Source organism: Dermacentor andersoni, chromosome 1 (assembly GCF_023375885.2).
Source record: "Dermacentor andersoni chromosome 1, qqDerAnde1_hic_scaffold, whole genome shotgun sequence".
Taxonomy (NCBI): Eukaryota; Metazoa; Arthropoda; class Arachnida; order Ixodida; family Ixodidae; genus Dermacentor; species Dermacentor andersoni.
Window position 1 is genome coordinate 391,513,138 of NC_092814.1, and position 16,935 is coordinate 391,530,072.

The following is a 16,935-nucleotide window of genomic DNA, read 5'->3' on the forward strand; positions in this document are numbered from 1 at the left end:
GTGCTTTCGATATTCGAAATACTATTGCAGGTTTTACCCGAATATAGCACCGCACATGTGAACCGATATCCTCGGAAGCCTTCATGTCCTACATTATATTTACCGCACTCATTAATATCATAGTTTTATACATGATATAATGCTTTTCAATAATTCCACAGTATTGACCATGCATGTACTAGCTGATTTTAATGTGACCTATATAGTGTTTGATTTTTACTTCAAACGTTTAAAAAGAAAGCGTACAAATCTTACACAAATCACCATTCCCTAATTACACTAACTACATTATTAAGTCTTAGTTTCAAACATTAAGGCGCATGTTTATGTGGGAAAGTAGAAGGGAATAATCACGCAAGTATAGCTTTCTACATTTAATAAGGACCGCGTAAAGCGAAATATTTGTGTCAAATTATTCGTCAGCTTTACGCAACTATGCAGGGCAATGCCAATGTGACGCGGCCGGGCAGCGTAAAATAAAGCTCAGCTATGCAGCGCAATAGAGTGGTCCGCCTCCTCCATGCTGCTCAAGCGACTATACGTCTATTGGTAGTTGCGCACAGAGCCCATAGGAAAAAGTCACAGTCACCTTGGCATACGCTAAAGAGAATAATCGGTTTGAGTGTCCTAATTAACTATACGCTAATTAACTGCGTCGTAATTAACTTCACCTTAATTGACTCCAAAGGCAGAGGGATCGACTCTCGACCTTCACGATGTAAATTTGAATCCAACTTGGAGATATGGCTGGTTGGCTCATGTCTCCAAGTGGGTTCGACTCTCACCAAAAGTGGTAAGTAAGAGTGCCTTAATAAACTTTATCTTAATTATATTTGCCTTATTAAGACCACAGAGCATGAGCTAGACTCTTAAGAAACATCGTGGGTTGGAGTGCCACTAGGGGTGGGGGGTTCGAACATAAATTTCGGTGCCCTTGAATTTCAATTCCATAACGCCGAACGAACCACATTTTCATAACACCGGATTGTGATAATTTCGTGCTATTAGCCGTTCAAGGCCTTCCCGTTAATAAGATCATGGAAGAGGGAATTGTGACGCAGCTTTATTTCAAGCCAGACTTTCATGTCGCACAGGATTCGTACAGAGAGCCGCGTTTCGCGGTGCTACGAGTGTATTCGGGCACATTGAACGCATAATCTGACTTATTTCGGTCTTCCTGAATGTTTCAGTGTTGCTTGGACTTGATCCATATATTAGTGGACTGAGTAAATGTAGCAATCGTGTTGCAAGTATTTGTTCGTGCAGTAAATAAAATCAAAATTACTAAGTACTAGCTGGCACTGGGGCAAACAGAGCAAATAGATTTGCCCGTGAAAAACAATTCTGTGGTTCTACGCGCGAAAACGATGACGGGGTTATGAAGCACTCCGGATTAATTGTGAACCTTGTGTTATACTTAACGCGCATACAGTGTACGGGCGCATTTGCGCGCCCTTCGAAATGCGCGCGCCAGAGTTGTTCGCGCGCCCTTGGGTTTCAGCGCCAAAGCTGGGACGCCACAAAAGCCGGCACATACTGCGTGCTCCATCGGGCCTGCGCAAACGACAGCAAGTCTCCCTTCGAATATGCGAATCAAATCACACGAGGGTACTTTAATTTCTCGCACTTCAAAGCTCGCATGTGTTGCTGGTGTAAACGTATATCTCGTAAGGTGTTATATATAAGGCGCTAATGTTTATGTTTATCGTTTACAGCGGCTTTCTAATAGTATATAATCAGCGGAAGATTCCATCCAAGATTTCTTCGTGCCGCTTCTACGTGAAAAGCTTGATTCAACGATACTGGAGGTAAGAATTTTTGATCTAGCTGAAAATATTGGTTTCCTCAGTCATTCTGCTGTGTTTATTTGCTGGTATAAAGGGGCGGCAAGTGGTGACATCTACGCATCGCTAGAACATACACTCTAAAAACTAAGGGAGTGCCGGGCACTCTCTTTGAGGGAGTAGCTGCTTGTCCCATATTTCACTCTCTTTTCGAGAGTAGATCGACCCTCTTTGAGAGAGAGTAGGTCAACTCCTCCTGACAGAGTTTTGTTACTCCACCGCAAGGGATTGCTAGTACTCTTCCGCACAGTGATAATACTCTTCCCACAGGGAGTGCTAGTACTCTTCCGCAGAGTGCTAATACTCTCCCCGCAGTGTTAATAGTACACCGCCAGACCGAGTACTTCTACTCCCCCAAACAGAGTGCTTGTACTCCTTCAGAACAGAGTGCTAGTACTCTTCCCAATACCCTCTTAGCCAAGTCCTGGTCACGCATGCAGGCAGGAAATCAGATCAAATTAGGGCCCCGCTGATATACTGTTCCCTAGGCGGCTCCTCAGAGACACTGGCCCGATTCCAAGCGGCCTTCAGAATAGGCGTGAGCAAAGTTATGCAGGATTTTAAAGTCATTTTTTCCTGGCTATTTGCTGCCTACCGTGAGGCGTGACTGCTCTGAAGCGGCCTATGCGTCACGAACGCCACTGAGGAGAAAAAAAAGCGAATTAACAATTAATCTGCAAATATCTTCGAAATTTCGCAATCAGGAGTCACACAATCTAATTAGAATACAATTGCCAAGGGAATCACATACTTATCAAGAATCACAATGCTCTATACATCATGTGAATTCGAACCCGCGCACACTCGCATTTGTACAATTGAAAACACACATCATAACCATTACACCACAGCGCCGCCACGCCCAGTCGTGTTCTTTTAGAGGTTATATATATACCAAACGTATTTGATGAATCGGCTGTGGTGGGTGGGGTTTCTCTGCAGTGTGCTGTGCTGTTGTGTACTGGAATACGTGTGCGTTTGCATCATTTCCATTCCTTGCTACGACTAGCGAAGGAAGACAACGTAGACGACAACGTGAGAACTATTCACGGCTTGTCGTCACCGCAGGAAAATAACAAATGTGCCGTTCAGCTCATGATCGAGTGCTTCTCCAGTCCATGTTCTCCAAAATACGCGGATACAAAGTATTGCGCCAACCATCCACGTATGTGAATTTAATTCGCGCGTATACTGGTGAGCAACTGCGACGCCAGTACCAGGCATTTCGACGTGCCTCACGCTGCCGTGTAGGCGTTCTTTTCAAGTGCATTAGTTTAGAGTTTGGTTCAGTCCGCTGTGAGCTGTTGTCCTGCATTAGCAGCGGATCGTTAGCGTGTTGAAGCGCATGCATTCCAGCATTTGGAGACTGCTTATGCCGATAGCCGCGTCAAATGCATTGGCACGCATGTTTAAATGACTAATGTGCCCACTTGTTACGCGTGCACTGCTCGTATCCTGTGGCAGTGCTCGTTCTAAAAGCTTCGAAGACCATCTACACTCATGCGTGTGTTCAATTTATATATGCACAGGATGGACTTGCCGGCTAGTTGGTTGAGCATTTTAGAAGAAACAGCGCAACACAAGGACAACGCAAAAACATGCCACACCACGAAGCGCTGGTGTGGTTGATGCTTTTTTTCGTCCTTGTGTTTGCGCTGTTTCTTCTTCCACGATACACGCACACCACAGGTACGCGAAAGTTTAGGAGCATAAGTGGTTAACTCTTTTTTCCCCGTTTTCTCTCAGTGTCAATGGCACAGTGCGTTGCCCGGAATTGTGCACGCTTACCCCCATATGCAGAAATGCATCATAACTTGAAGCCCATGCTTGACTTGATCTAAACGACGCAAGTCGTGAACGCACCAAAAGAAAGGCAGTGAGCGTCTTGGGGGACGTTCGCACCAGGCGTCGTTTATATCAAGTCAAGCATGAGCTTTGTATTAAGATACATTTCTGAATAAAGGGCTAGACATCTGCTTCTTCCAGAAAATGTCGAAGAAACGCCCGCCAAAACCAGGCACATTCGTAAACTTAACTAGGCAATACCAAGCTCCATAGAAAAAAAGAAGAGTGGTATTAAAAGCTTTCAGTATTTTTCTTTACTCCAAAATAGTTGCGCTCTCGTGGCTTCACTGTACAGAGATAGTGCAGCGTTAGCTAGAAAGCATGAATTTCCTAACTCCATGCCAAAATAAGCTTGTAAAATTATTTAGGTGCTAGAATCCAGGGTTTGTAGCGATCCTTGAAAATCCTTTATTTCTAAAATGCCATTTTCAAGGCATTGAAAACCCTTGAATTTTTAGAAGTACTGGAAAGTCCTTAAACTTGTACACTTGGCTAGACTTAGCAGACATTGCCAAGCGCTTTTTTTCCCTTCTGTGACACTCTTTCGCACGTCACAGAAAATTGCCTCTGGAGGTAATAGAAGGAAAGCGACATCCTTAAAGTTGAAATTACAAAGGAGCTGCAGATACCAGTTTTATGCACATGGAACCGGCGACAAATGTGCTTGGAGGAGCAGAAGCAGGAAGCTCAACAGTTGAGGCATTCAAAGAGAAGCCGTGAAGAGTAAATTGAGAGCGACAGACACAATAAAAAGAAATTAGAAATGACTATTGCTTATTTGATGGTGAAAAAAGCTGAGGCAACAGATGACATCACATACACTGTCAAACCAAACAGTATTCAAAAACTGCAAATGTTGCAGGTCCAAGTAGTTAATTGTGCTATTGCAGAAAAACTTTGAGCGCTTTCTTGAAATGCTTCCTTGTGTGCGTTTAGTGGTGGGCGGTGAAAGGCAAATTAGCAGTCTTTCAAATGTTTGAAATCACTGAAATGCGATTTGTTTTGTTTTCTTTTGTTTGCATTAAATTTAACGGTGTTCTTGAACAAGTTATTGCCTGTCCAAACTACTACACACATTGCACGAGGTCCTTGAAGTTACTGTGTCGGGGCCTCGAAAGTCCTTGAAAACCATTGAATTTTTTTCTTCAATATTGCTACGAACCCAGTAGAACAACTGTCATGGAGTAAAAACCTTGGCTGAACAGGGAACGCAGAGCACAGGAAGACTAGAAATGCAGTAGTAGGCATGGAGGGCCCTGAAAAAAATGTGCCACATCCGCTCGTCTGCCTTATGTTTCTGCACCGACTGTCGCATTTTTAATAGAAGTGCACTTTCTGTTCTACTCCAATAAACGCAACATTATGAACTCCAGTGTGGGGCAGTCCTTCAGCCAGTGCAGAACTTTTTCTGTACATCCGAGTCAGCTCTGTCATTTTTCCAGCATTGTAGTACAAGATTTGTTAAACTGGTTTAGCAGAATATGAGCAGTATACTCTTAAATTAGCTGTTTATTTGTATGCACAAGTTCAGGTCCTCAGTTTGATTGCATGACAAATTGCCACACCTCAATAGATACAGGAAACAATTTTATTACAGTTTAATAAAATCCAAACAGTAATAATCACAACAATATTATGACATACATTTCTTTTGTTACGTATACAGCCCATGTCTTGGCAGTGTATAAATTCAACTATACACCGCAAGTACTGTGTCCTGACCACTATTATTCACATGTGTAAAACCATCACAGCAATTCAACAAATATCACAGTAATTAGTGACATACACTTTGTAACTGCTTTACATGAGCATAATGTATACAAATGGTCCCTGTGTACCTACACATGACTAGTGCCACAGGTGTAAAACCAACAAAGCAGTTCTTTAAAAAATATCACAGCGCTTAGTGACGTACATGCTGTAACTCCCTTGTAGAAACTTAATACAAACACGTGAGGACACAGAAAGCTAGCAGTGGGCAGACATGGGAATACCACCGCCTCAATACTAATTCACAAGTGTAAAACCAACCAAGCAGTTCTTTAAAGAATATCACAATGCTTAGTGACATACATTTTCTAACTAGCTTATATAAGCTTTATACAAACATGAGAACATACACAAAGCTAGCGGTGCACCTGCATAGAAGTGCGGCCATCTGAACACGATTATTTGCAAGTGTAAGCTCAACAGAACAGTTCGTTATAGTGACACACATTTTGTAACTGCCTTATACAAGCTTAGTGCAAGCACAAGAATGCAGAAAAATATAAATTAAAAACTTGCTCTACGCATACACAAACAGATCAACACAAATGGTAAACACCGCTTTGAAGACAAATGTGACTGTGGCAAAGCGCAGTGCTGTGCCGGTTGAAATTGCCACCCACAAAAGTATTGAGCAATGCTTAAACCACAGGCAATAAAGTGCTGAAAGACTGCGTCTCTAACGTAACTATTTTAATTCAAATTTCTTGAATATAGGGCTCGCTTGCAGATAAGGCATCTGATCCAACTGACCTGATTTTACACCTGCTACATGCATACAATGCACTCAGATATAACTGGGAGTAATAATTATAAAAGGCATTTAAAAACTTGATAGTATGATGAAGATGCTTGACTAGAAAAGTTCTGTACCCCTCGTACTTGTTAAAAAGGTGTAAGTACGACACATGTTCTTTTTTTCCTCAATTTTTGCATTAATGGACAGCCGGGAACCTCGAACCGACACAAAAAAATAGATACTGCTATGTTAATAGTGTTATGAATAATTTTTTGTGAAGGCTTTTTTACAGACAAGTTGCAGTCTCGTTTCTGGAGGTTGAGCTGTATCTTGCAAAATAACTTGAAAAGTGGTCACATGGGAGCATGACACTATATCATAATGTTAGTTTCAGTTGACTCTCTTGCCCTACAAGTCGCTGCTCACTGTGGCCAGTGATGCAACAGCAGTGTCTGTGTGATTTTCATCACACTTCTGTCCTATGCCATTCTTACCAGAGTTGGCGGCACATAGATACCCAAATTTCGATAGTGTTGCTTTCTCAGGTGGTTGCTTTTGATTTGCTCAATATCAGTTGGCACTTCAGCTGCATCAAACTTCTTTTTTACCTCTTCAACAACAACATCAACAACAATCTTATGACACCTGTGTTGTCCTTCTAGTTGCCTACAAAGACCAGTCAATCTAGCAACAACACTGACAGTCTCTACTATCTTGTAATGGGGGAGAGGTGTGTCCCACCATGTGTTCCACATTGTTGTCACTATGTGGGCTGGCTGGGGAGGCAACAACTGTAATATGTTTGCATTTGCATATATTAAAGTGATGCTTGTACTGTGTTAGAACACCTAACTTAGTCTTGCACTTGCTGCGCAATAACACTGGCTCACAGTCGTGGTGAAAAGCTTTTGTATGCCGAGCAAATGAGTTGTATCCACTACAAAAAAAGTCAGTGATAGGACACATGTTGCTCTACCAGGCCTGGTGTGGTTCCTTCTGACACTGCTGCTGATGCTGACGCGCTGCTGCTTGCCTCGTACACTGTTGCAGCTGCAGTAGACATGGCAGTCTCTGTATCTATTGCTGCCGTGTCATGTGTCATGGTAACTTCCAAGTGGTATCGGGCTCACTTCTGCAACAGAGATGTTGTTTGCCCCTTGAGGGCTCTCATGATCAGGGCCAATAATTTCGTAGGCATTGTCTCCTGCATCGAAGAACCAGTAAGAACAGCATGAATTAATAAACATAGCTCTAAAAAGTACGGACATCAAGACTTAACCACAAGCTTTGCACATAAGTGACCGGGCTTAATGAATAATACTTGCAGGAGGAGTTACACAATTGTTTGTGTATATTACAGTAAAGCCTCATCAGAAGATATTCAAAGAGGCACGGGAAACATGTCTCTCGAAACCAAAAATTTTGAGACACTGAGGAGCCAGACTAGATCACTTTATTATGCATCATCACTAAAGCATGTTTTGATACATCTGAAGGAATAAATGCTCAGGGTGGCTTAAAGGGCCCCTAAACCACTTCTCGACATTTTTTGAACATTTCAAGTAAACACGCGTATCGAAATCAGAATGCCGTCACGATCGACGAAGCCAAATGCCAGAGTGCGTAGCACTGCCGGAGCACCACAATATGAAGAAAATGACCCCGTGCGCCTCTCTGGATCTATCCTGCACCCCCCAGTTTGTCCTGACGTCACCAGGCTGTCTCTGATGATGTCACCAGTTTCCGGTGCTGTCGATTGGTCGAACGAAAGTGTGCGACTGCCGGCAAGGCCTGCAAGCAAATACACACACTCCTTCTTCCTCGTCGCGTTGCGCGCGATGCCATTGTGGGCAGCCAATGGGGGCAAAGAACAGAAACGCCAACAGAAGGGTCTCCCTATGAGGCTCTTCAACACGAGTCACCATACAGTTCCGTTGTATTAGCGCCACCCCTCGCAGGACGACGGGCCAGCGCGGCAGCAACAGAGCTCGTTGGTGTTGGCCTGTCCCGTAACATTTGGAGGTGTACTAGGCAAGGAAAAGACGATACTGTCCATATGGCGTGTACCAGATGAAAGAGTAAAATGAGTGGGGACTACTTTTCGATAATCAAACACACGTAGCTCCACTATTACTGCACCGTTTCGAAAAATTCTCGTGGCTACCTGTTCATTGCCTTATTGTGTAGAACTGCAACACCGCAACTAAATTTCAACCTCGGTGGTTTAGGGGCCCTTTAAAGAAGACATTCACAGCTTTTTAGTGACTGTAGATTGTGTTAGCTTCCTTCCCAACTTCTGGAATTTAAACACTTCACTTTGCCAGCCTTGTTGCTCGCAGTACCTTTGAGGTGCTCTTAGACGCTCGTCAGCTTCAACTGCCGACACTTTCTGCCCTGCACTGTCCTCGTTGCCCTCCTTTTACGGTTCATACTAAAAGAGACATGCGCGATTGACTTGTGTAAGGATTGCGTGATCTTTACGCCCTTCGGAGCACACAAGGTGCACAAAGTGAATGTGTCTGGGTCGTGTCCCTTCGAAGTAGTGAATACTTAAAAAGTCATCCTTAGTAACAAAGGTGTCTCTTGTATACAGTATTGTTAACGTGGCAAACATTGGAAAACCAACCAAACCATTTTCAAATGTCTCTTACAACCAAGTGCATCTTGTAATGAGATTCTACTGTACTCAATATTTTTCAACTATGGATCATCTGCATGTACATATAGTCACAAAGACATGTTGTGTGGAATGGCGAATCGGGAAACAGTTTGTACTCTTACTTTTTGTCCCTAACATAAGCAGCTGATAACAATATGATAAAAAAGCAGGCAATGAGGCTAGAATGGAACATAATCCTTCAGCTCTAAACAGTTTTTTGGGCCCACATCATTCCCTCATATGACATAAGGAAACAACTTGATTGCAGTAATGGCTGCATGTGATCCGAGTTGATTGAAACAAACTATACGTAAGGTTGTCCTGTATGTAGTTTTATCAGAGTGCTTTTTAGATGTCCTGCTGGTGATCCTGGCTGCGCGATGCTTCTCATGCTTTTTGGCACGATTCCTTTTTTTCCACTCCACTTTTTAGAGCGCAGCTCTTTGGCGTCCGTTCCTGGGTTTCGCGTCGTCGTCGGCGTTGTCGTCGGCCTCGTAACCAGCTCCGCCCCCCTTTCATCCCCCCAGCGCTAGCAGCGACCGACTGATACCGCTGGATGCCGCTGACGCCGCTAGAGAGTCAAGATAACGTGACTGCATAGAACACCGTCGCCGCCATGCAGAAAGAGGAGGAAAGGGTCCCCCCCCCCCCTGTTCTTGTGTGGCGGATAGGGTGCTCTTCAGTTGCCGACGCGGCTTCCCACGGCTAGACCTGGTTCTTAGCGCTGCGGAAGCGAGGGTGTCATATTGTTTGTGTCGGCATCGGCGGCGTTGTCCCTGAAACCAACTCCGCAGCTGGGGTTGACTCACTATCGGCGTCAGCGGCATCAGTCAGTCGCTGCTATCTCTTCCCTCCTCCCTTTATCGTGTTGTCCGCTTGCTGCGCGCGCTTCTGCCCCCATCGTTTGCCGCTGGGTGTACACGCCGCCCCCCTCCCCCCTCTTCCTGCGAGTCTCCGGTTGTCAAAGCGCCGGCTCGAACTTAATTCCTTTCTTCGCTCCTCCTCCAATGCAACCCCTGTGCGGTGGCAATCAGAGAGCCAGATCGGTGGCGGCGGATCTGTATAGATCTCGTCTTTGAGAATCAAGCATTGGTGTACCAAGTCGAACATATATCAGTCTATTTCTCCGACCACAAAGCTTCCTTCATGACTGTCAAGAACTGTTAGTGGAGTCTTTGTTAAAGGAATACGTGTGAAAAATAAAAAAAAAAATTCTGTGATAGCGCATACATGTGTTGCTCGATTTCTTTGCCTCAATCTATCGAAAAGGTGAAACAGCTTATTTGCTGCGCTCAAATTTCGCATTAGGAAGTAACGTAATCGTCGGTAATTTTTTTTTTCAGATTTTCTCCCCTTTCCCTTCCCCCTTGTGTAAAATAGCACACTTGAAGTATCAAATCTGTTGAACTAACGTGTGTATCAAACCTGTTAACATGTGTGCTTCTCTGTGGTCTGTGTTGTATTTTTGCGCTGCACAATTCAATTCAAGATGAAAGATGGAACGTCCCTGCCTTTAGTTTAATTGTGTGTGTGTGTCTCTCTCATGTTTTGAAATATATGTACATTCAGGAGTGCCTGCATGCCCTTCTCTCCTGCTCCAGTGACGAAAAGGAGAGCCTGCTTATGTACCATAGTAAAAAATTCAAAGGTTTTCGCTGTGCCCATTACATCCCTTATCATATGGATCTGTCACAATACAGAGTAGCAGTGGTCCATAATACTAGCCCATCCCAACATAATTATAAATTAACACATACCGACATGCTGCGAAACAGCTTTTGCAAAGCCGCTGGTGAAGGCAATTTCCGCAGCACTGCAGTGGTACAGCCGAGTTCCACCTGTATAGTGACAAATCCATATGCGTGTTAGCAACTCAGTAGTTGCTGATGGTTTCATAAGCTTTACACTACACAATAAAGTAATCTAGACAACTTTGTTGGAACAAATGCACATAATTAGGACACCACTTAAACACTAACACGATTAATTGCCCCCAATCTCTCTCACTCACTAAGGGATAATACTACTGAAACATCGGTGGAGAGCTCAGATTAACACAGCCCATAAAGGACAAGCGTTCTTTGAGGAAAACAGCTATAACAGCGGTTAGTTTTCTTGATCATTTTATGTGGTAGCTTTGATTTAAATGTCATGCAGTACTATAATATACGAAGTGCCGCATTTCTAGCAGCAGAAGGCGTCGTCAGGCTCATGGTACAACAGATTTTTGCACTGTTTGTCAGTGAGCCGACACATACAAAGAAAACCGAATTCACACATACATATACAGTGTCAAGTGCACTTCTCCTTCTGAAAACGCAGCCACCAGTTCCAATGTTGCTGAAAGGAAAGGTTATATAAAGTGCGAGACTGCATGGAACTGCCACTTATGAATGTAAATGTATGGTCTGCTGATTGCAGAGGTAGTCACATGCTATTTCTAGTCTCTTTTAGAAGCATTACTAAAGAATAAATTAAAATCTATTCATAAGTCACGAATTTCATGCATCCACAGTTTGGCTAAATAACCTGTGAGAAAAAGACATGTTTACCTGGAATAGCAACCTTTTTTCCTGCTGCAAAACGTTCCTTCGAATTAATGAAATAACTTTACAGCGTCATAATGCGTTTCTCGCAATTACTTGCCGGCAGTGGTGAGTTAGTGTTTATATCCGACTCATTGGGCGACAATACTGCCAAACACAAATGCTTCACGAACACGAGAACACGTCCCTCGCAGAGAATAGCAACCATATATGCCTCTGTGAGACATGATCGCACCTTTGTGGTCAAAATGTACATTAGAACGACATCACCATCTCATTAAAAAAAAAAGCCTCCGGACAAGGCAGCCGCCAACTGCATAATGTGAAATTGCAACTGATGTCCACTTACTGGTGGCCTGTGTTTGAGTCACTTTTGGCAGTTGACTGGGTGCTGAGAAATGCACGTCCTGGGTTGTCCCTGCAAGACATACAGGGTTATGTCAAATGTTGAAAATATATATATGCCGGCATTTCATCAGTCGCAAAACAAACGAGTAAACTAATAAACAACTGTAATGTAAACAGAGTACACATCATAAGATAGGCTGTCAACTGTTGATGCATTACGCAAAAAACCTAATGCATAGGAAAGACTATATGTATACACACGAAGCTGACACACAATTTAATTCGCTCTAGGTTTTTCCGTGCAGTATATTCAAATTATTATGTCTCGTGGTTAGAGCAAAATTAGTGTAAATTACGAACTAAATTATCCACCCTGGAAACTTTTCTTGAATATGCACCTGTGCGCGCTTCGAACGAGTAGCGTTGTAAAATTTACGTACATGGCATTTAACATAGTTGCTGAACACGGATTTCCTTTGCCCTGTGTCGTGTACAGTGAGCTACATATATCTGCCCCCCCCCTTTTTTGTACTAGCCATACTGCGTGCCACTGCACTTATACGCACGTCAATAAACCTCACGACACAGAAATAAAAAAAGCGCCAATCACCCATGCCTGCATGTTGTAGTGGGCCTAACCTAACCAAGCATGGGCTGTTGCTTTTTATAGTAAACACAGGCACCGTGCTCATTGCAAGTATGTATCATGTCGCTAAGCAAATATGCAATTTCATTGTACCACTATTTTTTTATCACATGGATATATCTGTTGAGAGGCAAGACAAAAAGCAGTCACTTCTCAGAACTAATCAGCTTTCTTAAAACACATTTTTAACTTTTCAATGACACTTGCTGCTGTGTGTTTGTCTCCAGAGAGCATACTTGATTTGACTTTCCAATCAGAGACATTACATAAATATACCATGTTAAGATGACTGCCTGGAGCACGTGAGAATTTTCATCTTCGTGTAACATACTGTATCTTGATTTTGTTGACAGTTGGTCAAATGGTACACCCAATATACCCACATACTAGTTTTCTTGTCCAAATAACATGCCAATGTATTTTGATTTTTTGGCATTGGCTCCTCTGCACTACGTGAAGTCGCGCTGCACTGGCTCTTTCACATCCTCGTGTCCTTGCAGCTGCCTTCTTGCGTTATATAAAGCGGGTGCCTGAAAAATATCGTATGCAAAAGTCAACACAAGGGCATGGTGCAAAACAACATCAAGGCAGTCAAGGCCATGGCAATAAAAAAGTCTTAGCTCTTAGTCTTCCTAGTGAAATGCATGCAAAACATCCAAATGACTGCAACAGTCAACTGCTAAACTAACTTCAATCTTTAGATTTAAGCAAAAAAACAAATAAACCACAGTTCATCCTTGTTTTTCATGAATGTTAGATTACTCCTGCTAGTGAATAGAATATTGGTCATTTTCAGACGTCATAGGTCTGTCATGAGTCTGGTGTATCGCAAACACCACTTGTGACACATCCTAAGCACGTGCCCAGTGTGCCCCCCCCCCCCCCCCGCACTATCCCTGGTTGTGCCACTGCTGAAGCCATAATTTGAGGATTATAGCTGCAAACATGATGCTCAGTAGGGATGAAAATATTGTCCTTCAGCTCAATGGATATATGGATGTGCCTATAAAAAAGGGCAACAAGGCTTGTTATGGCAAGCTTACCCACATTTCAATACTAACAAGTTCACTGTGGCCTGCATCTAAGCTTACTAAAAGGCATGAACTTATTTTCATGCATGAGGTGCGCAGTGGAGTTCATTTTTGACAGACCCGACTACTGCTGCAGTTTGAAATCTAGCATTTTACATTCTTGTAGGCGTGTAAAAGTTGCAGTTAAACAGCAGTTATTAGTTTATTACACCAACCTATTGTTCTGTGTACGACAGACTGGTAACACGGAATTAAAGCAACGTTTTATTTTGATATTTTATTTCTCTACTAAAAATATTCAAGCGATAAACACATCTTGATCTGCCATGCTATGGCAAAATGCACACATTACGCTTGTAACCCCCAGAGGAAGGCTGATTTAGCTGTTCATATGACATAACTCTGACACGCCAACTCATATTAGCAAATGCACAGGCATGTCCAAAACAATAAGCGTATGCAAAGCGCCCCTGCAATTGTAATTCCACACAGCAGCCGTTATATTCGATGCCGATGGGTAACTAGCTGCTCGACAATTCACCGAGTTCGTAGACATAAGCATCCTTTCAGTTTCGCACCGTGCACGAAAACCGCAACAGAAGACAAAACCAGACCTATAATCACACCATTTCAACATGAGCAAAAACAGTTCGGTCTTAGGGATAAACACTGTGAGAGCGATTTAGTGCGCGACGGCGACGAGCGACGGCTTCGAGTGACAAAACGGGCCGTCGCTTGAACAGATGGCTCGGTTCTGGAAATCTAGAAATCGTCGCTCGTCGCCCAGAAGTGCTATGAGCGACTAGCCAATAGCGCGAAGCCGGAACTGGATGTACATACATCGCTCAAGTACTACCGATTGTCGCGCGGAACGAGCTAATGATTCAATTTTTATACTTGCAAGGCTAAGAACGTACTGCAAGACCTCCGGAAATATTTTATGCTACTTTTTATTGTAAAATACATCAACGTAAATTACTAAAGCACGCGTCACGCGTGACTGCAGCCCTCATGCCGGCAACACCGGGGAGGCGTCGCTCAAAATCGTCGCTCGCACGGAGTACGACTTGTAGGCGACGAGCGAACGCGACAGCCATCTCCGTCGCGTCGCTTGTAGCTGCCGCGCGCAAGATCGCTTATATGGGGTTTATACTCTTTTCAGCATAAAACATGGATTCCTCATGCGTTTTCAGTAAGTTCAAGATAACGCGCCCAACTGACCTCTTGCAGCATGCAGCTGAATGCCTGCGGCAAAGTTTCTAACTAGCACGGGTGCTGCACGTAACTTCAGTGGTCGCAGATTCCCCCTGCGCGAGACACCGTCAAGCGCGCGGTTTATTTATAAAAAAAAAGCATGCTGCCAGCAAAATGACGCCTTCTGTTATGTGATTCCTTAGTTCAACAGCGTTCCGTACACAGTATACTGCCAAACTGAACAAATTCAAACACACAAAACGCACGCTAATCACGCTCCGCATAGGCTCGGAATCACGGGCTGGTGAACTAACCATTTTAAGCGTCCTCTCGCCTGGCGTCTTATTGAACATACCATAGTTCTGGCAGCCTTTGTGATTTTTAAAGCTCTTACGGACAACGGCAAAGTGATAAAATCACATGCAGTTATCGCGACAACTGGCTTTTTCGATTGACATCGAGAGACAGCGCGTACGCCTAGTCCTTTGTCAATCGCGTCGGCTAAGCGCAGCGACGACTTCCTGGCGATAGCATGACATATACGGACAATGTGCACCTAAGTTAGAATTCACTTACCGTGGAGGATTTGTTGTTATATCCAAGGCATGACGAACGACTGTCGTGTTTACGTGGCGGCGCGAGATGGCTGACACACGATCTCCCTCGGCTGGCCTTTGCTCGCTGGACGGATCTGCTTTCTCCAGTGCTGTGTTGTTCCGCGATCTTGAGCGCGCGCGCGCGCGGTGGAGCCACTCCGAGTGAAAAAGTAGAGCGCTCGCTACGCGTTCCTTTGAACTGCGGCGACCTGTTCTCTTAGAAGCAAAACGATGTGTTCTTTGCTCAGCGTGCATGAATGATACATTGCCATGTTCGGGGCCAGCCACCTACAGTTGAAGCAGAAGATTACGCTACGTTTTGTTTTCTATTGCCGCAAGAGTCTCTTTTCTATTGTCGCAAGAGTCTTTTCACTCTCTCTCTCTGAAGGGGAGAGTGAAAAGCACATTTCACTCTCTCCTTGGTGACAGAGTGAACAATGCATTTCACTCTCCTCGACATTTTGCGAGAGTAAAACGACGCTTTGAAGAGTGAACCGGCAACTTCACTCCTGCGATACCCTTCCTAGTTTTTAGAGTGTACTAGATACTAGCATGCTAGAGGAGTACATACAATGCACGTATTTTGGTGCGTGCTTATATGTGAGCATATAGCCATACTTATACGCTCACATATAAGCCTGCGTTAGAACATGTGCGTGGTATGTACTGAAATAGGAGAATTTAAAAAAATAACTAGAATATTTAGCGCTTGTGGAATTCCCTTCCGCGGACATGTGGATCGTATTTACTGAAATAGGATAATTAAATAAAAGCTAGAATATTAAGGGCTTCTCGAATTCCCTTCCGCGAGCAAACACTCAAAAGTGGTAATTACAGTGCAAGGTAATTGTGCTTAGTGCGTAGATGGTTTCGGGCGCTGCGGTTCTGTGTGATCATTTGGAACCCTGGTCACAATTTAAAGAAACTGTTTAACAAAATTGGTTGCTGAGCTGTTTGGTTCATGACTTATGGACAAAAGGTACGGCGATAAGCACACGAGTACGAAGGGAGACACAAGCGCCATACATGGGTACATATGCAGGCACCCGTACATGTCGTTTGTGTTCGTCCTCGTTTGCTTAGCGCCGTACTCTTTGTCCTAAAGCAGCCGTAGACGAACTACTGCTCTACAACTGTGATACTGATCTCCCACGTGAGAAGCATTTCTGTCACGCGTGACAGTGCATGCACTGTTATCTGAGACGGTTTTCTACTATCTGGAAAATGATACCACGAAAGCAAACGTCATTAGGAGCATTTAACTACGCATCATGTTAAATTCCGGGGCTTCACGCGCCAAAACCACCGTACGATTATGTGGCGCGCCGCATAGTGAAGCACTCCGGAATAATCTCGACCACCCGGGGTTCAACGTGCACCCAATGTCCGGCACACGGGCGTTTCCACACTTCGCCCCCGTAGATACGCGGCCGCCCACCCCTCGGCCTGATCAGCGCAACGCCGAGGCCATTACGCCACCACGGGGAGTGTCTGCCCCGTCGATGTGTCAGGTGTGGCGGCGCTTGGCTATCCCGTTTTCCTTCGTGTGTTGATCGCATGTGAATCGCACCGCTGGTGATGTTTCAGGAATTCGGTTGGCGCACACCTCTACGCTAGTGAACCGCAGACTGAAGACGTGCTTGCACATTTACACTGTAAATGCGTTGAATGTATATACACAACACTGAAACTGAAATGTCAACAAAAACACTCAAGA

At 44.1% G+C, this 16,935-nt stretch overlaps 1 protein-coding gene across 1 annotated transcript in view; it reads left to right on the plus strand.

Annotated features, from left to right (window-relative positions):
* Positions 1–16,935, plus strand: part of LOC126518758 (nose resistant to fluoxetine protein 6-like) — a 173,445-nt gene that overhangs the window by 12,248 nt on the left and 144,262 nt on the right. Inside the window, exon 4 of the mRNA XM_050168533.2 lies at positions 1,716–1,808. Coding sequence (XP_050024490.1) covers positions 1,716–1,808 — 93 coding nt within the window. The remainder of the gene's footprint in view (positions 1–1,715; positions 1,809–16,935) is intronic.